Here is a 26,662-nt window from a genome sequence, read left to right as displayed (position 1 = left end):
AAAAAATAATGAGTTGTATCAATTTATTTGTCCACACTACCCGGCTTTTCTGAGAATAAAATGATTCAGTTTTAAGCACCTTTTCTACAGGGTGATCACCTATTTTAGTGAGAATCTTTGGCAAAGCATGAAAAATAACAGTAAAGAACAGGTACAGATATACAATTCTCTGTTTTTTTCATATAAGGGTCCCAAATGACTTTTAGCGCTTAAGGAACTAAATGGGACTCCAACTTCCATCATTCCCAAGAAAGTGTGTGTAGGACTGATGCATTTGACGTCGGCACGCCGTGCTGCATCATGAAGCCCACAACGAGAAACCAGCACTTCCGACCACCTCGAACAGCAGCTACCTGAGCACTCATTGTTAGGCAGCTGGCAGACAGGGCACATTTAGGTTTGCTCTCATGCATATCCACCTTGAAGGAGGAAGCGGAGGCTGGGTCCCAACTACTCAGTAGATTAACAGAGAAAGAAGGGAATCAGGGAGACTACCTTCCTCCTTATTCACATGGCTAAGACGACTGCCCTAACCACTATTGACTGCGCTAGAAGTCAGACTTATGACGAGAGCACAGTCATCTCATTGAATCAGCGGCTACCTAAAGTGCATAACTTCTTAAGTAGTTTCGTTAATACAACAAAAGCCCACGCTTGAGCAAATGGTTTTAATACTTGAACCAGTAAGATGCAAAACGGTTCTCTCTCATTCCTTTTTCAAAAGTGCGACTACAGAGGAGTGTCCCCCCCGATATACCCATAGATATCCAGAACCACCTCAAAGTCAGAATAAGTACTTTAGTGGATACACTGAGTTAAAGTTACTGGACAATAATGCATGCTGAATAGGCTTTTGAAGGAAGGCGGAAACATGTTGCCACTGCCATAAAGGTGGATGAGTCATTACCACTCAGACACCTTGGACGTTTTATTTTTAACCATATCTAGGGTACTCGATAATTAAATGGAAATTTATTGAGAATATCCCAAAATATTTTTATTTATCTGGATCCCTGCTATAATCTAGTTGTCATTCATCTAAGAACTCCCAGAAATTGTAGAGTCTGCCACTGTAGTAGTTACCTACTGTGGTGTGGATATTCACCTTTGATGAAACTTACCACAATAAGTTGTGGGGGAGGCGTTTACTGCAAAATCACCACCACATTGTAAGCCCCACCTGGCCGTTTTTATGTGTTTCGAGTTTAACCTAGGGAGGATTCGACCATGTCTTTTTCCTCTCTCACCTTATGTACCACATGTATAGAGTAACTTACCACCACACCTCTGTTCGCTGTACTTGTACTCATGGCCCTGAACTACTACAAAGGCCTGGCAATGAGCATTTCTAAGCCCTCCTCGCATTATTCATCACATTCCAAAAACAAAACAAAAAACGTATCTTCTACCACTCTCAAAAGGATAGCCTTCAAAATAATTTTGGTACATATGAAATGGATCAGCTTTGACCTGCAAGCCTGGGCACCTGAGCCCATTCTGAAAAAAAGTATCTTCACTAAGCAAATAGACAAACTGTAAGATGGTAAGTAAAATCGAGAAGAAAAATTACGGGACTCAGCAAGAAATAGCAGACACCCCTCTAATCAAAAGAGCAGCAACAAGGGATGATAGGGCATCTGTAAAGATCAGTAGAGTAATTATACAAGGTTCAGAGGTTCCTAGGATAGGTTTTGTATTTCTTTGTTAATTATACTAGCAGCTCTGTTTTTACAGTATCTCTAGGCATGGTTGTATTAAGCTCAATAATAACTGTGCATTGTTGGCAGCCTGTCTCAGTGTCCAACAGTAAATGCCTGACACTGCAGTATGTCTCTAAGAAAGCCTCATGCACATTACAAACACAACGTGCAGAGTTTGCAGTCTCGCTGTATACTTCAAGAACATTGTACATATGGGGTGGCGTGTCTGGCCTGCCGGCAAGATGGCCGGCACCTCGTGAGGCTCTGCCGGGCTTAGGGCTTAATCCTGCATTTCTCCTGTTGAAGCGGCTGATACAGCGCTCCCCCGGCTGGACAAGTCGTCGCAGGTGGCGGCGCTCCCGCACTTTCCTGGTCCCGGGCTGGAGGGGGCTCTGCGGCTGCCGGCGGCAGAGGAGCAGGCTTGGGCCTGTGCTTGGCCTGCGGCGCGTTCCTGTTTTGCTGCCGGCTAGGCGCCGGAGGAGTTGCCGCTGGATGTTTGCTGGGGCCGGCCGTTTGCGAGGTGTCTTCTGAGGGGTGGGCTTGGCGGTTGCATCGAACCGCAGCCCCACACCCCTGCAGCCCATGCGGCGCTGCCCTGCTTTTGCCGCTGCGGGCTCGGCGGCTCCTGACGGGGCAGGGCTCCTGGACGGCCGTTGAGACTTGCCCGGCCTTGGAGTCTTCGGCAGGGGCGGCGCCCCCGGACTTGGTGCTTGGGTGGAGCCCCTTCCACCGTGGGGGTGGGGGGACCTGGATGTGGCCCTGTACTTGGACTGGGTTGCTCAGCCTCGCCGGCGGGGGTGCTTGAGGGAGGGCCCTCTGGGCGGCCCCATCGCCAGTCAAATCGGACCGGGGGGTCATCTTGTGGTCATTTTGGATTTTTTGGAGCTGGCGGCGACGTCCTGAGCTTGAGGAGACCTGTTCTGGAGCTTGTATTGTGCCCACTGTCTGTCTGGTGGTGGGCTGCCGAACTTGAAAGTGGGCTGGGACTGGTGACTACGGATGAGAGGCCCGCTGCCTGTGAGATACTGTGTCATTCTTGGAGACTTCTACTTGCGGTGATACCCCTGGGGCAAACTTGGTGTGCTGGTTTCCCCTTTTCAGGACTTTGTGGTGAGTTTTCCTTTGTGGACTTTCGGTGGCTGTTAGTATGGGAAAGGCGGAGCAGAGGCAGGTGAAGTTCTCCTTTGACGGAGGAAGAGAGGCGCTTCCGCCTCTCAATCCGGGGAGCTGCCGATGGAGGAAGGACCTTCGGACACATTGGTCAAAGCCATGTTTTTGGATCTTAAGAACAGCTTAGCTGGCATAGACGCTAAACTAGATCACTTAACCGAGCAGATGGACCGCAACAAGGCCAGGTTGGATGACCATGATGTTCCTTTTGACCAGTTAGAGAGGCGCACCTCGGAGCTGGAGGATCAACGGTTGCTGATGGAACGAGTGCTGGAGGTAATACGCAATAAAAATGAAGATTTGCAAGTAGGGTCGCGCTGTAACAACATCAGAATGTTTGGTCTCCCGGAATCCACGGGCAGGATGGGGGACTTTGTGGAGAAAATGCTTGCAGACCTATTTCCTGGAGAGCTTTCCTGGATGCTTGTGATGGAGAGAGCCGACAGGTCGCTCGGGCCTCAGCCGCCGCCCTGGACTCCGCCGCAACCTATTATCCGCCTGCTGAACTACCGTGATAGAGATGCTGTGCTGAAGTTGGCCAGAGAAAGACGTCCTGTGATCTACAAGAACTTGGAGCTGAATGTTTTTTTCAGATTACACTCCAAGTGTGCAGGCGGCGCCGCAGGGATTTCCTGACAATTAAACGCTCGCTAAGTCTGACTGACGCTCGATTGTTTTGGTGGTGCTAGGGAGGGTGACTTTGATTAGCCGTCTTATCTGGAATGTGCATGGCTTGAATGACAGGGGCAAGGTGCTGCTCAGGTCTGTATGTGCTGGCGCTGAACATAACCATATGCATGCTGCAGGAGACTCATTTGGGGACGTCTACGCTGAACTGCTTGAAAGCTGGATGGATTGGTGAATGTTATGGTGCAGTGTTCTCGCAGTATGAGAGGGGCGTGTCGATCCTGCTAGATAGTGGGCTGCAATGGCGCACTCACTGAGTAATAGTGGATCCGAATGTGCGCTATGTTTTGCTGAGTGAAACGCTACTAGATAGGCCTTGCAGGCTTGTCTCGGTTTACGGCCCTAATGTTGACGACCCTGAATTTTTTCGCGAAGTCTGGCGTCTGGTCGACTCAATAGGGAGTGGCACTGTGATTTGGGGAGGAGACTTTAATGTGGTCCTAGACCCGGAGAGGGATTGGGAAAGTTTGTCCAGGGCGCGACCCTCCGCTGCTGCTACTGCTTTGTCGACTGTCATGAGTGACGGCGCCTTGATTGATATAAGGAGGGCGAAACATGGGATAAGAGGGAGGGCAAATGTGTCAACTATGTGCACAATAGTTGGACCTGCATAGATCGCTGGCTGGGCACGCAGGATGTGGAACTTTGGACACGGTCGGTGGAGCACTTGGCCCGAACTCTGTCGGACGACTCCCCGGTTAAGTTAGAGCTGGCGATGCCTGGGGCACCGAGTGCAGCTTTTAACGGGCGTCTGCCTCAGGGGGCTCTCCGTGATGCAGCGTTCCGGGAGGAGGTTCATGAGGCGTTCATTCCATTTTTTGACGGGAACAGTGGGTCGGTAGACTCTGGCGGGATGCTCAGGGAGGCCATTAAGGTGGTAATTCGCTGAAGTGTGCCTTTCGAAGTGGCACGGGGTGCTCCGAGCGCTGCGGCGGGAGCTGGCCGATTTGAAGGCGCAAATTGCTGAGCTGGAGGCGAAATTAGTGGCAGATTGGTCTGGCGATACGTTGGCGGCTTTGCGGAGCGCGGTATCTCTGTACGAGGCGGCCTCCCTGCGGGAAGTTTTCTTTTTGGGGAAGTACGCCAAGGCGAGGTGCTATGGCGCTGGAGATAGGGCCGGGCGCACGCTGGCAAATATGTTTCGTAAGCCCTGGGCTAGCAGCTATGTTACTGAAATAGATGTGTTGGAGGGTGAGCGCGTGGCGTGAACGGGGGGGGTGGGAGTCATGAAAGTTTTTACTAGATACTTTAGGGATTTGTATTCTGCACCCACCGAGTTGAATGGTGAAGCTTCACAGGAATATTTCTCAGAGATTAGTTTGCTCTGGTTTGACGATGTACATAGCGCTTATTTTGATGCACTCTTCTCTGTGGAGGAGGTGAAAGCCGCAATTAGCGTCTTGCCCGGTGACAAGTCCCCAGGACTAGATTGCCTGATCCATGCTTTCTATAAAGAATTCTCTGACATTCTAGCCACCCAACTGTTGGAGGTTTACGCTGAGGCGATGGAGAATGGAGCTCTTCCTGCCTCCCTCTGGGAGGAGCTGTTTCGATTCTTAAGCCCGGAAAGAACCCCCATAGCTGCGACTCGTACCGGCCACTCTCTATGATCAACGTAGATAATAAAATTTTGGCTAAGATTATAGCGCAGCTATTGGAGCCGTTGATGCCACGGTTGGTGCTCCCTGACCAGTCTTGATTTGTGCCGGGGCGGTCGACGACGCATAATCTGAGAACATTCTTTGCAGTTGTGTGTGGCTTTGCGACGGAGGAGGCGGCTGCGGCAGTGTTTTTGGATGCCACAAAGGCGTTTGACTCGCTGGCGTGGCAATATTTATCTGCATAGCTTGGCAGGGTAGGCATGAGGGCGCGATTTGTGAAACTGATTCGATTGTTTTACACCAATCCTGTCGCTCGACTGCAGCTGAATGGTAGTATTTCTGACCCCTTCCCGGTAGCCCGGGGATCCGCCAGCGTTGCCGCCTGTCCCAGTTACTTTTTGCAATAGCAATTGAGCCGCTAGCAGCTTTTCTGCACCAACACCATAACAGCAGGGGGATGCCGTTCCGGAAGCGACCTATATTAATTTAGATGTATGCTGACGACATTGCGCTGTATATTCGTGAGCCGAGCAAGAACCTAGATGTGCTGCCTAATAAAGTTGTTCGATTTGGCGGCTTCCCTGGCATAATGATCAATCGGTCTAAATCGGTTGTGTTGCCACTTACTACTGGAACGGCGAGCTTCTTGTCCCCGTATCCTAGTGAGTGGGCGAGCGGACCGGTTAGATACTTGGGAATTTTGCTGAGCTGTGATGTTGAAACTCTTTGGCTGGCTAATTATGGCAGGCTAGTAGCTTGGCTGGAGGACAGGATCGCGGTGTGGCGCTTGCCGCCGCTGTCGCTTATAGGGCGCATTGCCAAGATGGCTGTGCTGCCAACATTTCTGTATTTATTTGTGAACCTACCTCTGGCGCTTACTGCTGGTTTTTTGCGGCGTCTCCGTTCGGCCCTAGTTCGGCTGGTCTGGGCGGGTGGGCAGCCTAGGATTGCTTGGGAGAAGCTGACGCTGCCTTTCGAGTTGGGTGGCCTTGATGCCCCCGATTTAGAGCTTTACTACTATTGTGTGCAGGCCCACTTTGCGTACTATTGGATTCGCCCCATGCACTATCTACCGCATCTTGCGCCTGAGAGCGATGCAGTGTGGTCGGATAGGCTGCTGCGGGTCCCGTGGGGTAGATACAGCGGCGTGCACCTCCGGGGTTTGGGTGGCTTTATTGCGCCGGTCAAATGCATATGTGAAACCTTTGCTCCTGCGATGCCGGTGCTTGATGCCGCTGATGAGGATGTCCTGGGATGTGCAGTCGGGCCTGGCTCCTTTGGGAGATTGGTTTTGGGGCACGGGGGGGCAGCTGATCTCCCCAGAGGAGGTGCTTGGAGATGGAGCAGATAATGCTTTGCACCGGCTATATGTTCTGCGTGTTTATGCGATGCTCAGTACGCGATTTGCGGGTCTCCTGACAATATGCCAGGCGCTGGAGATGTTGTGGTGTGCGCAGTCGCCGCGCAAACTCATTACTAAGCTGTATGGGTGTCTGCAGGAGCAGCAGAGGGACATTGCCACATCTGCTAAAGCCAGGTGGGAAATGGATGTCAGGGAGGACATTTCTGAGGCAATGTGGAAGAAATGCTGTGCACACGAGAGCACTGTCGCCGAACTATCGACTGCGGCTTATTCATTTTAAATTCCTACATCGTTTATATTACACCCCTCGAAGTCTATATGCTATGGGGCTGTGCGCAGATGGTAATTGTTAAAGGTGCCACGCCCCTGATTTTCTGCATTTGGCGTGGAATTGTGGGGAAGTGCCTGCTTTTTGGCTGGAAGTGATGCAAGCGATTGCGGAGATGACTGGCTTGTATCTGCCCCTCTCCCCTGTGCTGGCGCTGCTTGGACTGGTGAAACAGTGCCTCCTGTGAGTTGCAGTCAAGTTATTCTATCAACTTTGCTCACCTGGGGGGTTGACAGTGGTGTGCGAACTTCATTTGGGAGTTGAGAAACTGGGGTATTTGGACAAGCGTGCACTATGATGGTGTTTATGGTTATGGACACAGTGTCTCTCGGAATTTGCAGTCATCAGTCCCTTTACCACACATACCATCCACTTGTTGTCCCCCGGCTTGGCGGAGACTGGTGGGGCTGTTGCTACTGTTGGCTAAGCGTGGAGTGGCGATGTGTTGGGGGAGGGGCCGGGCCCCTCGCGGGGCTGACTGGCTGCGAGATGCGGCATTCTGTCAGGAGCAGTTAACGACTTTTTGGGAACTGGTCCCTAAGGGCTCCCGCCCGAGGGACATAATAGGCACCCCTGCGCTCCTTTTTGGAGACTCATAAATGAAATGTTGTGTGCCTTTTTTGGTTGGCCATGAACATGGAGAATCAGCTCTGGCTGTTGCTTGTCAGCGCCATGTCTGATGCTGGGGTGGATGACTGTGCTGCCTGTGTCCCTCTCTGCCGCCCCTCATCTCTCTCTTGTTGGTTTTTCGCCCTGGGAGCGTGGTAGCATTTAGGCTCTATCCTTGCAGTGTGTTTCTAATGCTATTCCCAATGGTTAGTACATGTTGTGTTGAATGGAATTTGATATACTGAGTAAATTGGGAATATTTCCCTTGCTATATCTTATCATTGACTGGTTAAAAAAAAAAAAACAGTTGACGCTTGGACACTGCCGAATTATCTGGGTCTGTATTTGTTCTGCTCCTGGGCTTGTTGTTGTATGTTTATCAAACTGAATAAATAAATAAAAATAAATAAAAAAACATTGTACATATAGTGCATTATCTACAGTTCGTCTCTGGTTTATTGTATTACACACTGTAGTGTTAAAGCAGTGAGTCCTAGCAATAGATTAGTCCATTTAGATGAATCCTGCTGGAACCTAAGCTGTCACTGCACAGCTGTGTGAGCGCGATCCGCTAAAGAAGCCCGAATACTACAAGTCAAGAGGGAGCTGTTGTGGCAGAAGACTTGAGGGGTGAAGATTCATGATACAATGTGGCAGGTGCATATCTTGTGCGTGCTTTGCCAGTGTGCTTTTTTTGTCACTGAAGAGGAGTTCTTGAACTATACTGCACACACACTGCAGGCAGACCAGACGTACTTGGAAATGGCAGACTTCCAATGCTCAGTGCTGCCCAGGTTTGGTTCCAGGAAGTGTAGAGTAGACCTTTCAGAGCTACATGCGCCCACAAGCATTGGAGATCCAAAACTGTTGTTTTCAAGATGGTAGAGGATCTACTGATACGAGTTCAAGTGGAAAGCATCGGCCTTCTTGAAACAATGGCAGTCAACACTGAGCACTCATTCTGGGGAACTTAATCAAGTCATAGATATTTATGTATTTAGTGTTCTGTGCACTGCTCTTTCTGTATGTGCCCAGAATTTAAGAATATTGTGGTAGATTATAGCGCAGACAGTGCATATCTGCCTATGCCAGACTTCCGGTCAGAAAAAGGAGGGCACCTGACTACCAATCCAATGCAGGCATTGTTGTGGGCTGCATTTTAGGGCGATGCCTACCAGGCCATCCAGCTGTCTGGCTGTGAAAAGATTCTTGTGAGCATTCTGAAAGCTTAAACTGGGAATGTATTCCACCCATTGCTCACCAATGGCTTTGTGGTTTGTAACTCAAATTTTCTGGATTTGATTGAGGCTGTCCAGCATGTCTTCATCCTTCCCGACGAGGAAAGCTTGTTCACTATTGCTCCTTTGATTCTTGCACAAGTTCTCACTTTCTCTAAACAGGCCTTTAAATTTTGTTCTTAACTTGTCATATTTGCTGTGTGTTCAAACAGAGGTCAAATGTCAGGCTCTGCCTTTAGAGAGAGATTGGTGTTAACTTTTCTTTCTCTGACTTCAAAGTGAGAGGATTTATGTGACAATCTTGAAGGTACTGGCAAGAAACTTCTTTTTAGCACAAAACAAATGTCGGTAAATGAACTGTGCAAATATTTCAAAACACATCAGAAATAGAAAAGCACAGATGAAGCAATTTTCTTGTAATTCTTAAGTGTGGTGGACAAATATTTTAATATGATCAAAATAAATTAGTACAGTAGGTGATGCCATTTTCACAAATTGTGAGCTGCAGTGTTATCAGTAAAACTATATGTACAAAGGTAATGCTAATTTCAACTGAAAGGCGCGGTCTGAAATGTCAGTGGGCTACCACACCGTGCCACTCCACTCTGACACTTTACTCCAAGTCACTCTATGCCGCTTCATTTTAGGCTGCTCCACAAGCCGCCAAGCCACTTCACTTGAGGCCTCTCCAGGACACAACGCTTCAATCCACTTCACTTTAGGCCGCTCCACGATACAATGCCCTATGCCACTCCAGGCCACGTCACTTTAGGTTACTACATGCCCAGACGCTTCATGCCACTCTAGGCCACTTCACTCTATGCCACTTCATTCAGGGCTGCTACACGACGCTCTACGCCACTGTAGGCTGCTTTATTTTTAGGCCACTACACGACACTCCATGACACTCTAGACTGTTTCACTTCAGGCCACTCCACGACAAGACGCTCCATCTACACCACTCTAGACTGCCTCACACCACTCTAAGCTACTTCACTTAAGGTTTTTCACTACAACACGCCACACCATTAGGCCGCTTCTCGATACGATGCTCCAAGCCACTCTAGGTCACTTCACTTTATGCCACATCTCAACACAATGCTCCAAGCCATTCTAGGCTGCGCCATGCCACTAGGCTTCTCTAGGACACAATAACCCTACTCCACTGTAGGGCGTTCCAAGCCACTCTAAGCCACTCCACGACACTCTTCGATACTCTCCTATACGCCACTTTTAAGCATTCTGAACAGCAGCCACACTGGTGTGCAACATGGCTAAAATTCATTAACAAACCCAAAAGCTCTTGCATAGGTTAGACCCACTGGCTTTGCAAATGGTTGCTAAAAACTGCTCTGTTATGCTGAGACCACCCCAAGTGACCTAATGTTTTTATGTGTGCACTACCAATGCTCAGAGTTGATGAACCAACAGTGTATGTGTGTGTGCACCTGCGTGAGAGACACTGAAATTATATATTATGCGTTAATCTGAAAAATGCTGTGGGTGGAGCCAAAATGACAACCAATAGAGTTAATGTCTAAAGTGGGCTCACCCAAACAAACAAACAGCTTAAGAGCTTAAAATCGATGTACAGCCCCTACATCTCTAGGAGTATTTTTGCTATTAGTATACCATTGCATTGTCTGTAGGTGGAAGTGTAGTGGTGACAGAAAATCATACCAGAAAGCTAAAGCTGTTTGGAGCAAGACCAAAAAGGGATCTCAATGCCTTCACATCGTAATGTAAGCCTGCAAACACATCTTTGGTGTTAGGACTTACATTTGTTACACATTGTAAGAAAACGTACCCAAACAAATTAGTGTGCCTTAAGAGTTACAGGAGAAACAAGCTCTAGTTTGACAGCATGCTAATGCCTTTGACAATCACAGAACATTGGGCGGAGAAGTACAGGAAGGCTTTGAATATTTAGTGCCCAATAATAAAGGTATGTCTTTCTAGCTTCTGCAATCACATTAAAATAGGAACTGAATAACATCATCTCATAAATGCGCATAATCATCCATTAGCAATATATACCAAGTTTGAGAAAATGCAGTTGTAGACATATGATTTTCTAACCAGTTTGAACCTTTTCATTACTTTAAGACGAAACTGAATGGACTAGGTCTGTTGAATCCAAAAATTATACTGTTAAAACTGTGTTCAGACCTTAATTCTTGGCCGCTGTCCTTTTAAGGCATATTTCGCAAGGTTTTCAATTAATTAGATTAGGCATTCTTATATTTAAGAATTTCGCATTAATTCCACGGAACTGCTCCTCAGGAATATTTTTGAATAAATTTAGAAACTGGGTAAAAACACCTTGTTGCCAAGACAGTTGTTTGCATTTTACGTAGTTCTATCCTATTAACGCAGTGAGCAACACTTTACCATGCGGTTAAAGCCTATTTTGCATGCTGACAACAATATCCTATTCTACCTACACTTCTGAATTCACCTAGCATAAATGAATAAAAGGACAATGGTATGAGCCCTAATATTTAAGAAAATACTGCAAAAAACGAACCATCATGCCAATCACACAGAGTTTAATTTGATATAAATACCTGGAGATAATCAGACTGAATAATGGTAAGCAAGTGATCCTTGGTTAGTTCATAAAAAACGTCCGACATCATGACCTGGGTAAACTCCTCACAGAGGAAATGTAAAGCTTGTCGATGCACCCACTTGGAACCATATGGCTGAGAACTCCACTTGAGGATTGCAAGGACAGTTTCTAAAGAGACGCTCTCTGCTATTATATCCTCACAGCCTACAAGTAAATCAAAATCATTATTCAGTTATTTGATGTATTCAACGAAACTTAAATTAGATAAAATTGTTACAAATACAGAACAATTAAGTGGTAAAATAAAGAGTCCATAAATTGTGGTATATATAGATTTACAAAATGCATGTCTTGCGCTGAATCAAAAAGAACTGACGTTGTTAACTGTTGCTCTAATTTACTATCGCACATAAGGATTTATTTTTTGAAAGATTTAAAACAAATACAGTCTAGAGTTCTTTCTGAACTAGTGCACTTCAGATGTGCTGCTAGCTCCCCCTTTTAGTCTTGTAATAGTCCACCTTAGTACGCTGTCAACATAAAACAAGTCTAACTATAACGTATTTACAAGCATTTTTAGTTTATTCTACTGCTGTCCTGTGTACCAGCAATTGAAGGATGCTATTTAGTACCCAATGGCAGGACTCAATTAAATGAAATGGTGCACAAGGTCTTCATTTATAAAAGATCAAAACGTGTACAACAAACACATCTAAAATTACAAGTACTATGTACAGTTTACTGACCTACTCACCTGGCATTGGAGAGGGACAAGGACCAGGTCAGGTCATGTATGGCTCTTTCCATAGTAGGCCAAATGAAGGCAACGCAGCATAGTTGATCATTGCTCCCTTTGTAACATTCCAAGGAGTAAGTAGAGGAAGGGAAAATGGCTCAATAGTTATTGTGACTGCACACTATTTATACCAAGTCCTTGAGAGAAGGAATAGAACTTGTATTTTTCTGCTAGGGACATACAGGGAATGAAACGTGCTGGATTTTAGTGCAAGTGCTGCTGGTCAATGTGTGCCACACAGTGAATTGGTTGAGACAGCTGAAAATGAGCTCGGCTAAACACGATGGACCAGTAACTGTCAGGGAAGTCACTGGATTATTGTATCTTTTTATGTTGCATCTGTACAACATATAATACGTTTCTTGCTTGGTGGCTGGCTGAACATAAAGATGTGTCAAAAGCTTACGTTTTCTGGTTTTCTATTTGCTGGCTTTATTTGCGTTTGGCTCCCCAGCTTGTCCCTCCCGTTGCCTAACCCATTTACACTGTATTCTTCCACGAGTTCCCTTTCTGAAAACAGGCCTTTGTATCTTGTTTTTATATTGACACATTTGCTGTGCATTCAAACTTAGACGTCAAATGACAGGTACTGTCTTCGGAGGGCACTTGTTTACTTTTCTTTCTCAGACTTCAAAGTGAAAGGACTTGTGTTAAAATGTTGCTGGATACAGGGGGTAGGAAAGACGTTTTTACTAGCACACAAACATGCAAATAAACTGAGTATTTCAGAATATATGAGAATTAGGAACACAAAGCACATTTTTTGTGATGTCTGAAGTGTGTTGGAAACAAATACTTTAATATGATGAAAACAAATCATACTAAGTGATGCCATTTCCACACTGCGCACTGAATAGTTTTATTAGTAAAACTGCATGCCAGTGCAAATGTAACGGTCATTTCAATTGAAAATGTGTTGTCTGTAATGGCAGTGCACTACAATACCATGCATAGTCCGCACTATGGCACAGCACTGAACTATACTCTGCACCACTCCACTTTACACACCACTGCACCATGCCTACGCCTCTCTACTTACTCCTGTACCACTCTACTCTATGCAAATGCACTCTTCACCATTGGACTCTACTCCACTCTAAGCCACTATACTCTGTCACTGCACTTGGACACTCTATTCCTCTGCACCACCATGCTATGCACCAACACATGCCAATGCACTCTACACCCGTCCAATCTACTCTGCCACTCCACTGAACGCCACTCCACACTATGCCACTACAATATACAACACTAGTCTCCATTTCACTCTATGACACGCCATGTGACTCTCCTGAACGCCACTAACTTTTAGCCATGCTGAACAGCAGCCACGCTGGTATACATGACGAAAACACACTGACAAAGCCAACAGCTCTTGCATAGGTGAGACCCATTAGCTTTGCCAATTCTTGTTTCATTTTAGTTACTTTGGTACCCACATGGCCTACAGCGTTTCACTCCTTAGTACTACTAGGTCACATTTTCTTTGACATAAATGTGAATTTGAGGGATTTTGTTAAAAAAGTTAATCTATAAGTGACAGTAGTTGATCATAATATATTTGGAGGCCATACTATGCTAATAAGATGAAAAAGACCAACTTATTGTACAAATACTTCACATCAAAATAAAGTTAAACGTCATCCTTGAGTTAATTCAATTCAGTGACCACTTCACAAAGCACAGAAAACTATAACCTATGTTCAGACAATGTGTAATGCCTGTAGGTCCCCCCCCCCTCTAAAATGTAAAAAGATGAATATCTATATCATGATTATGCTATATATAATGATTATGCTCTATTGTGCCTTGTATATATGTTTTTCTCCTTTACTGTTTTTGTCTTTTCACACTTGCAACAGCTATTGACTTGTCTACTTGTAATTTATATCAACTATTTGAACAGTATTCTTAGGTAACGTTTTGTATTGGATACTTTTCCCTATATTGAACATTATCTATTTAGGTGGAAACGTTTTTATATTCAATGAACGTTAACAGACATGTTTACTGTAAATTTATAATAATGTGAGTAACTGATTTTGTCTATGTCTTGCAGTTGTAGAGTTACTTTTTGGAAACTTGTATTAGGCCTTGAGGAAGCAATAAACATTACAAAACACATGCTGGCCATTTCAAAGTGACATGTCTATACCACTTCAACGCTAAATATTTCAGGGATCCCATTTGAGCCTGCGCCCCTTGTTTTTGCTGGTAACTAAGGTTTTGTAAAGTGCACTTATGCCCAGCTACTTTTTACCCCCATACAAAAACGTGGTGATCAATGGGTTGTGATCACTAAGGGTATTCCATTCTGCTGAAAAGCTTTCCAAGGTGGAAAAACCCCTTACACACAAGGATATTATCAATAATAGATGCCAAACCTGTGTCCTTGAAGGTTGGCACACCATCAGCCCCCTGAAGGGAACTTTTATAGAACAAGTTAACCAGGTTAAAATGTGCAGCCAGATCATTTAGAAAATCCAAAAACAGAAATCCCTGCATGGATGAGGATTAAAGTCCCCTAACATTAACACAATGTGTTGTAAGGGAGAAGAACAAAATAAAACATTTAGGAACTTTCCAAGTTCAACGAAAACATCTACAGTCTCTTTCCCATGAATAGCATTATATGTATTAATACATAGAATACTACAATTGTGATCAAAGGACAGCAAAACTTCTAGGGGAAAAAAAAGTTAATTGGAAGGAATCACTTCGGGGTTGGAATCCAGGTTTAATTTAACAAGCGTAACGAGCCCTGCTCTTAATCGACCACTTGGAGATGGAATACCCTTCACACTACAAAATACATATACATGTAAGTGTGATTCCCCTTTTGAGTCCCAGGTTTTCGGTAAATTGATATTATCATGACATTTAAGAAAACAAATCCATTCAGGGCCCCACAACTTCCCTCTACCCTGCTATTTGGCAACTCAACACTTAACACCCTCATAATAGTATTTACTCTAAGAGAAGCGATATTGTCAGTTCGACTGCCCAGTCAATCTTGCTTTTTTGCCCACTCAAGGGCTCTAAAGTATAGCGGAACAGGCTGTCTCTGTGGCTGAGATATGATTGAAAAAAGCGCCTGCCTTTGAACCTAATGAGTTTAATTCCTAGATTGGGGATAGAGACATTTAGAAATTGCCTAATATCAAAGACTGCTTTCTGCATGTTTTGATGATTAGTCATTTTTCCAGAGTAAAGCGTTTGATTTGTTGTTTTTCTTTAATGTGATCAACGTTAGTCATTCAGGAACTGTGTGAATTTTGTTTATAACATTTTGTTTCTGATACCAGGTATACCCCGCTTGGCACGGAATTATTTACTGTAAGGAAATGCCTCTTGGCATGGTTACCCCCTGACTTTTTGCCTTTGCTGATGCTATGTTTTGAATTGAAAGTGTGCTGAGGCCTGCTAACCAGGCCCCAGCACCAGTGTTCTTTCCCTAACCTGTACTTTAGTTTTCACAATTGGCACACCCTGGCATCCAGGTAAGTCCCTTGTAACTGGTACCCCTGGTACCAAGGGCCCTGATGCCAGGAAAGGTCTCTATGGGCTGCAGCATATCTTATGCCACCCTGGGGACCCCTCACTCAGCACAGACACACTGCTTGCCAGCTTGTGTGTGCTGGTGAGGACAAAACGAGTAAGTCGACATGGCACTCCCCTCAGGGTGCCATGCCAACCTCACACTGCCTATGCAGTATAGATAAGTCACCCCTCTAGCAGGCCTTACAGCCCTAAGGCAGGGTGCACTATACCATAGGTGAGGGCACCAGTGCATGAGCACTGTACCCCTACAGTGTCTAAGCAAAACCTTAGACATTGTAAGTGCAGGGTAGCCATAAGAGTATATGGTCTGGGAGTCTGTCAAACACGAACTCCACAGCACCATAATGGCCACACTGAAAACTGGGAAGTTTGGTATCAACCTTCTCAGCACAATAAATGCACACTGATGCCAGTGTACATTTTATTGTAAAATACACCCCAGAGGGCACCTTAGAGGTGCCCCCTGAAACCTTAACCGTGTAGGCTGACTGGTTTTAGCAGCCTGCCACACTCGAGACATGTTGCTGGCCACATGGGGAGAGTGCCTTTGTCACTCTGTGGCTAGTAACAAAGCCTGCACTGGATGGAGATGCTATCACCTCCCCCAGGCAGGAGCTGTAACACCTGGCGGTGAGCCTCAAAGGCTCACCCACTTTGTTCCAGCACCACAGGGCACTCCGGCTAGTGGAGTTGCCCGCCCCCTCCGGCCACGGCCCCACTTTCGGCGGTAAGGCCGGAGGAAATAATGAGAATAACAAGGAGGAGTCACTGGCCAGTCAGGACAGCCCCTAAGGTGTCCTGAGCTGAGGTGACTAACTTTTAGAAATCCTCCATCTTGCAGATGGAGGATTCCCCCCAAAAGGGATAGGAATGTGACCCCCTCCCCTTGGGAGGAGGAACAAAGAGGGTGTACCCACCCTCAGGGCTAGTAGCCATTGGCTACTAAACCCCCAGACCTACACACCCTTAAACTTAGTATTTAAGGGCTCCCCTGAACCTAGGAACTCCGATTCCTGCAACCTAAGAAGAAGAGGACTGCTAAGCTGAAAAACCCTGCAGAGAAGGAGACACCAACTGCTTTGACCTCAGCTCTACCGGCCTGTCTCCCCACTTCTAAAGACACTGCTCCAGCGGCGCTTTTCCCCAGGGACCAGCGACCTCTGAATCCTCAGAGGACTACCCTGCTCTAGAAGGACCAAGAAACTCCCGAGGACAGCGGCTCTGTTCATCCAAGACTGCAACTTTGTTTCAAAGGAGCAACTTTAAAACAACTGCGTTTCCCGCCGGAAGCGTGAGACTTGCTACTCTGCACCCGACGCCCCCGGCTCGACTTGTGGAGAAACAACACTTCAGGGAGGACTCCCCGGCGACTATGAGACCGTGAGTAGCCAGAGTTGCCCCCCCTGAGCCCCCACAGCGACGCCTGCAGAGGGAATCCTGAGGCTCCCCCTGACCGCGACTGCCTGACTCTCAGATCCCGACGCCTGGAAAAAGACCCTGCACCCGCAGCCCCCAGGACCTGAAGGATCGGAACTCCAGTGCAGGAGTGACCCCCAGGAGGCCCTCTCCCTTGCCCAGGTGGTGGCTACCCCGAGGAGCCCCCCCCCTTGCCTGCATCGCTGAAGAGACCCCTTGGTCTCCCATTGATTCCAACTGAAAACCCGACGTGTGTTTGCACACTGCACCCGGACGCCCCCGTGCTGCTGAGGGTGTACTTTCTGTGCTAACTTGTGTCCCCCCCCCCGGTGCCCTACAAAAACCCCTGGTCTGCCCTCCGAAGACGCGGGTACTTACCTGCTGGCAGACTGGAACCGGGGCACCCCCTTCTCCATTGAAGCCTATGCATTTTGGGCACCACTTTGAACTCTGCACCTGACCGGCCCTGAGCTGCTGGTGTGGTAACTTTGGGGTTGCTCTGAACCCCCAACGGAGGGCTACCTTGACCCAAACTTGAACCCCGTAGGTGGTTTACTTACCTGCAAGAACTAACAATTACTTACCTCCCCTAGGAACTGTGAAAATTGCACTGTCTAGTTTTAAAATAGCTATATGTGTTTTATTTGAAAAGTATATATGGTATTGTGATTATTCAAAGTTCCTAAAGTACTTACCTGCAATACCTTTCATGCAAAGTATTACATGTAAAATTTGAACCTATGGTTCTTAAAATAAACTAAGAAAAGATATTTTTCTATACAAAAACCTATTGGCCTGGAATTGTCTCTGAGTGTGTGTTCCTCATGTATTGCCTGTGTGTATGTACAACAAATGCTTAACACTACTTCTTTGATAAGCCTACTGCTCGACCACACTACCACAAAATAGAGCATTAGTATTATCTCTTTTTGCCACTATCTTACCTCTAAGGGGAACCCTTGGACTCTGTGCATACTATTCCTTACTTTGAAATAGTGCTTACAGAGCCAACTTCCTACAAGTACACACAGAAGCAGGTTTGTTATGTTTAACAATACATTTAGACTGAGCACATACCACCCCCTTGTGCGTTCAATTAGTATCCTAGGTTGTTTTTCCAAAGTTGAATCCTGCTTGAAGGGAGTGGTACTATCCAAATTATTTTTAAAGTGTTTCATGTATAGGTTATTTCACTTGGCTTCTTACACAACACAAATATTACAAAGAAAACTCACATTTCTTGTAATGGAAAGCTGAGGACCTTGACAGACATTTTAGTCATAAGGAAGCCTCCTGTGACTGAATGGATCCTGAAAAGATCCAGGTGCCACCAAATAATGAAGCTGCTCCGGCGACGACAGAAACATCTTCTATCTGCACTGTTTCAGGTTACTGCTCACTTTGGGGATGCAGAATAGGTTGAAAGACCTACAGAAATGTCTCAAACTACTGAAAGTGAATTTCTCTTGGACTGAGGTTTTGGTACGATGGGCCCATAATTTGATCATTTCCCTCTACCCCAAACAGATAATTTTCAGGAAAAAAAACTTTACAAAGGACATCAGTGACTAGCATCTTGTAGTTGCTGAACACTCATACTGCTGAAGAGGTCCTCCGACCATGCTTGAGTTGTGAACTGCTGGAAACTACACTGTTGTGATTCCTCACCAGCCGTCAACGCCACAAGGTCTGAGCCTCAGTAGAAATAATTATAGATGTCATACCTTTATTCAGTTACATAATGCATAGAAGAGGAGTTATTTGTGTGAAGGAAAATATTTGGGATTTGACCTCTGTAAGAAAGGATGTGAGGGCTAAACAAAATGCTCTCAATTCCATTTTATCAGTATGGTATGCTGCTCCCTGGATAACGATTTTCCTGTTGCCCTGAGAGGGCCATTGTGCACCCAATTCCTCCACTGGTCAGGCATTTATCATGGTCAAAGCTTTCAGTGGCCGCTGCAAGAAACTCTTTTTAACATCAGATTTCACCACCAGGAGAAGGTTTGGATAGTGCAGGGGTGCCAAGGGTAGGTCTGGGAGGACTTGATCAAGACAGGTTTGTACTCATTTGAGGTAAATATGTTTATATAAAAATACTGAGATCTATTATAGACCTTACCCTTCCTGACCTATCCTGGACAACACAAGGATGGTGGGCACTGTCCAAGGACACCCTACAGGTCTTACTCACTGTTCTTCATGTGCTACTGGTCCTATATAACTTGCATAAAACTCTTGTTGAATGGTACAAAACATGACACCAACAACACAGAATTGGAACACAAAGAAGAAAGTAGGTTGACAGTTGGATAAGGAGTTCATTCAAGACCAAGATCTATGTTTTAATGTTGACAAAAGTCTGCCCCTTGAAAGAAACCCTTCTGCTTGCCCTTGTGTCCAGCAAATCTCCTTAGGTACTACATTGAAGTGGAAATACAGATCTCTCTAGGATTTTGCAGAACCTTCAAATGTGGTATGGCTTTGAGAAGCCAGTCACCATGGATGATGTACATGGAAAAAAAGCCTCTTGCAATAGTCATGAACTGCAACAAAGCTCCATAGCTAACTTACTTTTGAAGAGGAAAATCCAGTACTGAGTTTCACCGACATATCACTAAGGTCAGAAGAGCATAACAAAATCCATTAGATGTTGTCCATGAAAAAAAGGTGAGGGACAACACTAGTCTCCAAATAGCGGTCTCACCATATCACCACTGTTAAGGCTTATCCCCAACAAATGGATGAAGGCTTCTCTATTATCATTCAACCAATCACCACCATGTATGTTCAGAGAAGGAGGGGGTCAACAATTAAAACACGCCCATATGCGTTTAATTCTCCAATAAAGACAGGAGAAATTTGCATATATCCATTAAAAATGCCCAAAGAAAACCATTTCAACACATGACATCTGCAGGATAAGTAACTTATAAGCTAGCATGCCTGGAAATATCAAGGTGTGATTTTGCGCCACAAGGCTCTTGACGTAGCATGGTGTACTCCTAAAATAGCAGGATCACTAGGAGATTAACTACAACCGGATGCAACTAATGGGTTAATCTATATTCCATGTCTGGCTCAGAAAGGGCTTCTTTAAGGGGAGCAATGCTTAGACTCTGGCTCTGCAGATTCCAGATTAATAGACAATCGCCACTTCCACAGAGCTGAGAGTGTTGAGATTTTGCAGCTCTCTATTTCACAACAGTGAAGGAACACTACCTCTACCCCAGAAACGTTTATGTATAGAAGTACCTTCTATATTCAAATCATAAATGCCTTCAGTTAATTGACATGGCCTTGGGGACCACGTGACCGCAAGGTTCCTCCAAATCCAAGTAGCCATACTAGTGTTTTTGGCTTCTGGGGCCTATTCAAAAAGGAAAATGCAATCTTGAACCAGAAGTGATACTGAATGAATCTCCACCAATATTTCAGGGCACAGAAGCAAGCACTTATGATGAATATGGTGCGAGGTGGACCAAGTATGACCAATAGTTTTTTAATTTTGGGGGCAAAAAGGCCAGTCATTAAGTCTGCAGAGTAAAGTTCATCACTACAGCAGCAGGTACATCCAATGAAGGAGTGTCTATAAGCCAAAGATGTGAGCAGCGCCTTCACTTTACAAACTTTAAAGATAGCTATCCTTGACCAGTATGACTTTGGATAAAGTACAAAACGGAGTTCGCCCAAGTCCAAAAAGGATATGTGCTTCAAAGAACATGAGGATGCTGGTCTTTTTTTTTTTTTTGTCCTCATATTCATCACCCCTGCTTTGGTTAAGTAGGAAAGGCATTGGCACGACAAACGACAACATGCCACCAAGTACATAGTCCAAACCTCAGTAGATCATCCCCTCTAATCTACTGATTATACTTTCTCGTACGGGTGTCATTGATCAAAAGTTATCACTTTCAATCATAGCCAAAGCAGCACCTCCAGAGAGCGAGGGGGAGATCTTAATCATTGGACTTTAAAAATTCAAAAGTATAAAGAGCTTATATGACAAAGAAATAATATGTTATTGATACACATTTTCCCAATATAACCAAAAATTATCTTTTCTAGACAGGGGGCCCCGTTGTTCCAGTGTACAGATTCGATTTACAGCTATCTGCCAATCCAACACACGAGGAGGAAGAGGATCAATCCATTTATGACAAATTTCTCGCCTAGCTAGAAGAATTAATATGAACAGCAAATGCTCCTGCTGAACTGACAATTTCTAATAGTTTGTATCTTGTTCCCACACCCCAAACACCACTAATGCTGAATTTACAACTAAGTTTACATTAAAGATTACTTTAAAAATACTCTCTATGTCCCCCCCAATAATCCAACAACTTTGCGCAGTGCCAAAACATATGGATATCATCCGCCTTATCCCCGCACCTTGGACAATTTTTATGAGTTTTCCCAATAGCTGTTAATTTGGCCGGAGTCCAATAAACCCTATAGAGTGTGAACAAATGATTTTTCTTCAGCCCCGCAGGACTGGTAGTAAGCCACAATATTGAACAAGACTTTTGCCACAGTGTTATAACATCTAAAGTTGGAAAAGTCGCTCCCCACTTCGACAAGGGGAGGGAAGCGCTATCATCTGATGTTTCTAACAAAGCGTGGTACCACAATGCAACCTCTTTGTTGATGGTTCTCTGATTTAGCTTCCCTTCCCATATACTCCTCCCTATTTCTCCAATTCGACGGGACTTTACCCAACTAGATATTTGAAGATACTTAAATCTAGAAACTGTCCCACCAGTACCTTCCTGGAATGCGCCCCAGCTTAACACTTCATCTCCTTCCATCAACTGGCCCCATCTTTCCACCCCACTTGTTCTCAAAGGAGTTGATAGTTTGTCTATCTGGCATTCCGGAGTGCCAGGCGAATCCCAAATGGGAGCTGAACTACAAAAATAAGGGATCTCCAACGCCCTCCGAAAATGCATCCAAACGTTACATGCATGTCTGGGGAGTTTCAAGCGAACCTTCTTGAAGTAACTGGGGTGTCCAAATTTATATAAAAAATTATCTGCTCCTTCTTCAAGGTGAGCCGTTAATGCTCCCCAGACTGAGTCGTGCTCAGACTTTTTATTCAATAAAACTCTAATATTTTTTACGTGAAAAGCCAAATAGTACTTAAAAAGGTCTGGAGACGCAATACTTCCCCATTCCCTTTTTCTACTCAACTTCTTCCAAGAAATCCTAACTCCCTTGGAAGCCCATACAAATGAGGATAACTCCTTGTAGTTTTTTAAACCAGCTCTTCTCAAACTCTAATGGGATAGTGTTAAACAAAAAAGTAAATTTTGGAAGGATACACATCTTCAAGATATTAGATCTCCCAATTATCGTAGGAGGAAGAGCAGCCCACGCTTTTAACAGTTTTTTGGTTTCCCTATATACTATATCAAAGTTCAATTTAGCTACCTCGTTAAGATCAGCTGTTAATCGAATACCCAAATATCTAATCTCTTGTTTAACTAAAGGGGAAGCATACAACAAATTCCAACACATTATTTCTGTCTTTTCTGCGTTTATGCTGTACCCAGAAAGTCTACCAAATTGTTCCATCAAAGCAATGACCCTAGGTAGAGTAGAGCTAACATCACTCGTATATATCATCAAATCATCTGCATATAAGGCTAGTTTTTTTCCCATCCCCCAGTTCGAAATGGGGTAATCTCTTTAGAAGACCGAAGTAGAGTTGCCAAGGGTTCAATGTATAAATTAAAAAGCAAAGGAGATAGGGGGCATCCCTGTCTCGTACCTCGCCTGATCCTAAATTCTTGTGTTAAATGGCCATTGACCAAAATTCTCGCTAGGGTACATCTATACAGTTCCCCTATCGCCCTAATAAAAGGGATTCCCAAGCCCGCTTTTTCCAGAACTGCCTTTAGAAACAACCAATTAACACGGTCAAAGGCCTTGGCCGCATCAAAAGACAAGATCGCCAGTGGCACCTTCTCGTGGGCTGCCAAATCAACTGCAGCAAATAACTCGTGAGTTATCTCGTGAAGTTGCCTCCCCTTCATAAAACCCTTTTGGTCCGGATGGATTAGATTGCCAATGACTCTCCCCAACCTCTTGGCTAAAAGTCCTGAATAAAGTTTATAGTCTGCGTTCAGCAAAGAGATGGGCCTATAGGAGGAACAAGACGTGGAATCCTTACCCGGCTTTAACAATAAGCAAATTGTCGCCTCTCTCCAGGAATTGGGAATTTGGGCCCCTTCTATCAACATAGAGTTGAATAGCTCTAATAAAAATGGGGTAAGTTCCTCCCCCAAAGCCCTATATAATTCATTAGGGAGACTATCTGGCCCCGCTGCCTTACCCTTTTTTAGTGCCTTTAAACCTTCCCCCAACTCAGCCTCATTTAGCTTATCATTCAATAGGAGCATCTTCGACTCCTCTAAAACTGGGAGATCTACATTATCTAAAAATTCTCTTACCGGCTCTTCCAAGTTAACCGAACTTTCTGAATATATCTCCTGAAAGAAAGATACGAATGCCCCCTCAATCTCCTCTTGCTCCGTACAGACCTGATTAGTAGGCTCTGATTTGACTGATAAAATGTGCCTTTTGGAAAGGTCCGACTTAACCTTCCACGCTAACAGTTTTCTGCAACCTTCTCCATAATCAAAATGAGCATACTGACTACTTTCCCATTTTAACCTACAGCGGTTTTCCAAAAAAGCGTCTAGACTGGACCGGACCTTTTCCTTTTGACAAGACAGCTCCATTACTAAGTCCGTTTTCCCTTCTAACTGCGCATTATACCTTGCAACCTGAAAGGTTTTCAATGACGACTCCATGTTTCCCAACTTTTCCCTCTCTTCACGGTGCTTATAAGCTGCAAGGTTAACTAGCCTCCCTCTTATAAAAGCCTTAAACGCATCCCAAACACACCACAAACTTGCTGTTCCTTGATTCACCTGAAAGAATTCTCTAGTATCTTTTTTTTTTTTTAACACTTCTACTGATGCGTCATCTAAAAATAGAGCACGATTGATTGTGCTCCTAATTGTCCTGTTACTAACCCTAATATCTAAATGTAGTATTATTGCAGAATGGTCTGACATGTGTGCTGTATTGTGGGCTACCCTTCTTACCTCCGGGCATAAACTTTTATGAATTAAAAAAAAAAATCTTTTCTAGATCTATGCCCATATTTTTTATTGTGAAATGTACATCTATCTCCTTCTCCCCTTCTCCAGTGCCAGGCATCTACCAAGCCTAAATCCTGCATCGCTTGCTTCACCAATGCCCTTGTTTTAGGTGAATTAACCGTACCCCGGGGGGGTTGACTTGTCCTGTGCAGGGTCTAGCAATGTATTAAAATCCCCACCCAACACCACTGGATACCTAGCTGAGAGTAAAATATTAAATAAGTCTTGAAATGGCGATGGGTCGTCCATATTCGGCCCGTAGTAACCAGACACTGTAATCCAGTGACCGCCTACACACAGCTCTACCACTACCCACCTCCCTCTAGGGTCAGCATGTACTATTCCTACCCTGAACCTCATGGATTTCTTAATCAAAACTGCCACACCTTTTATTGTACTAGTTTGAGAAGAGCATACGCTAAACGCAACCCAATTCAGCTGTTTAAGCCAGGTCTCCCATTCAGTTTGGTGAAGATGGGTTTCCTGCAATATAATAATCTCCTCCTCAACCAAACGCAAATACTCAAAGATCTTCCTCCTCCTACCAGACACCCTTAACCCATTCACGTTCCATGAGAGAAATCTCAACTTTTCAATACCCTGCATGATCGTTCATAACGAGAAGGAAAAAAAAAAAAAAAAAAAAAGGAACACCAACCCCCCGACCTATATTAGCAACATATGAGGACTTTATTTTATCCCTTTCAACCCACCAAACCCAGAACAAACCCCGACTCCCCGTGCCACCCACCTCTACACCCCACCACCAACATGCCCCCAAAACCCCATTCCCCCCCCAGAGGAACCCTCCCTGTTTCTACTGGGATAACCATCCTGTTATCCTATCTTCGAACCCCACGCCGGACGGGGGCTTTCCACTAGGTCTTATTGAGACGCCTTAATCTGATCTATAAATATACTGACCTCCCCAGGGTCTCTCATATTGTACATTTTATTCTTCCACATTATACGGAGAGCTGCCGGGAACCTTAGTTGGACTGTCGCCCCTAGTTCACGGAGCTCCCGCATAAAATTTCCCAGCTCCCACTGCCTATCTAACGTTGCCTTAGACACATCAGATCTTATCCTAAGAGACCATTCCCCCTTAGGAAAAGCCCCAACCTTGAGGGCTTCGGACAAGATTCTTTCCTTAATAGAGTATGTGTTGAAATTTATCAAAATCCTCCTCTGGTTTTTCCTTCCTGGATTTTTCTTGAAAGGATCACGGTGGACTCTCTGAATGTCATCCTCCAGATTGATCCCTACCATACTGGGGAGGACCTCCCTCATCAGGGAGATCACATAGTTCTTAATATTTTCCCCTTCCAAGCCCTCTGGAACTCCCAAGAGCCTTATATTGTTTCTCCTCATGTTATTTTCCAACATTTCCAGTCTATCTTGCAACATCTTTTCTCCCCGTTTCAATTGTGAAATGTCCTTAGATTGAGCTAACACTCGTTCCTCGTGGGCCTCCACCACAGCCTCTAGTTTCCCCAGCCGGTCTGATAACAGGTTGATTTTACTTTCCAAAACCTCACAGGCTTCCCGAATCCTAGTTTGATTAGTTTCTGAAATTTCAAATTTCCCTCTAATTTCTTTAGTAAGAGAAATTAACAGAGCCTGTACATCCAAGTCATGTGGTATTGATCCACTGGAGAAATTACCATCAACTTCCGGCAAGGGTAGTGTCTTAAAAGGGCCCTCTCTCAGTATAGCTGGTTCCATATCTAACAGTTCTTGTGCTGGGCCGACAGCTGAACCGCCTTCAACTAGCTTAGAAACCCCTAACTTGCCTAAAGCCGGTTTAACGTTTGCCATATCCTGTGGTGGAGGAATTGTGGTCTGAAAGTACCTTGTGATCAACGAATCACTCCTCCCCTGGATCTCAATTTGACTCTCCTCCTGGTGGGGTAAGGGATGATCCACTAGTAGTGTTGTGTGGGATGGCCCTTCACCATAGATTTTAGGATCTAGGTCCGCTATGCCTGTTATTGTAGTTCTAGACACATGAGTCCGAAGATTAGCACTTGCACCACGGGTACCGGGCTTACTTTTCCTGGCCACAATCACATCGTTGACTTCTGCCCGGGCACCCCTGGGGCGACGCTTGATTAATGACATGCACTGCGGGGTTCCAACACCCTCGCACTCCTTTCTTACCCCCTTCCCACTTAAGTTGGTTCTGGTGTGGAACCCCGGGGTCTCCGGGAGGCTCCCACGGAGAGAGCAGCGGGAGGTATAAGATCTTCCACGTCGCACACCCTTTGCCCCTTCTGTCCAAATACTGGAGTTTAGAGCCTGTTTCCAAGACACCCCGCCACCCCTCCCCGTAGTTAATGACCCCCCCTTCTTGTTCGCCGTTTTTCCTCCCTAGTTTTCCCGACTAAAGTCGGAAAAAGGAAAACACTGTAGAGAGGAAGAATTAAATTAACAGAGCGCAATAACAGAAGTA

At 45.2% G+C, this 26,662-nt stretch overlaps 1 protein-coding gene across 3 annotated transcripts in view; it reads right to left on the bottom strand.

The window, feature by feature from the left end:
• BTBD7 (BTB domain containing 7) overlaps positions 1-26,662 on the bottom strand; it is a 353,483-nt gene that overhangs the window by 181,164 nt on the left and 145,657 nt on the right. For all 3 annotated transcript variants that reach the window (XM_069208224.1, XM_069208223.1, XM_069208225.1), the window contains one exon: positions 11,264-11,472. In XM_069208224.1, the coding sequence (XP_069064325.1) occupies positions 11,264-11,472 (209 nt within the window). The remainder of the gene's footprint in view (positions 1-11,263; positions 11,473-26,662) is intronic.

The sequence above is a fragment of the Pleurodeles waltl genome, chromosome 9 (genome assembly GCF_031143425.1).
Source record: "Pleurodeles waltl isolate 20211129_DDA chromosome 9, aPleWal1.hap1.20221129, whole genome shotgun sequence".
Classification (NCBI taxonomy): Eukaryota; Metazoa; Chordata; class Amphibia; order Caudata; family Salamandridae; genus Pleurodeles; species Pleurodeles waltl.
This window is presented reverse-complemented; position numbering and strand designations above follow the sequence as displayed.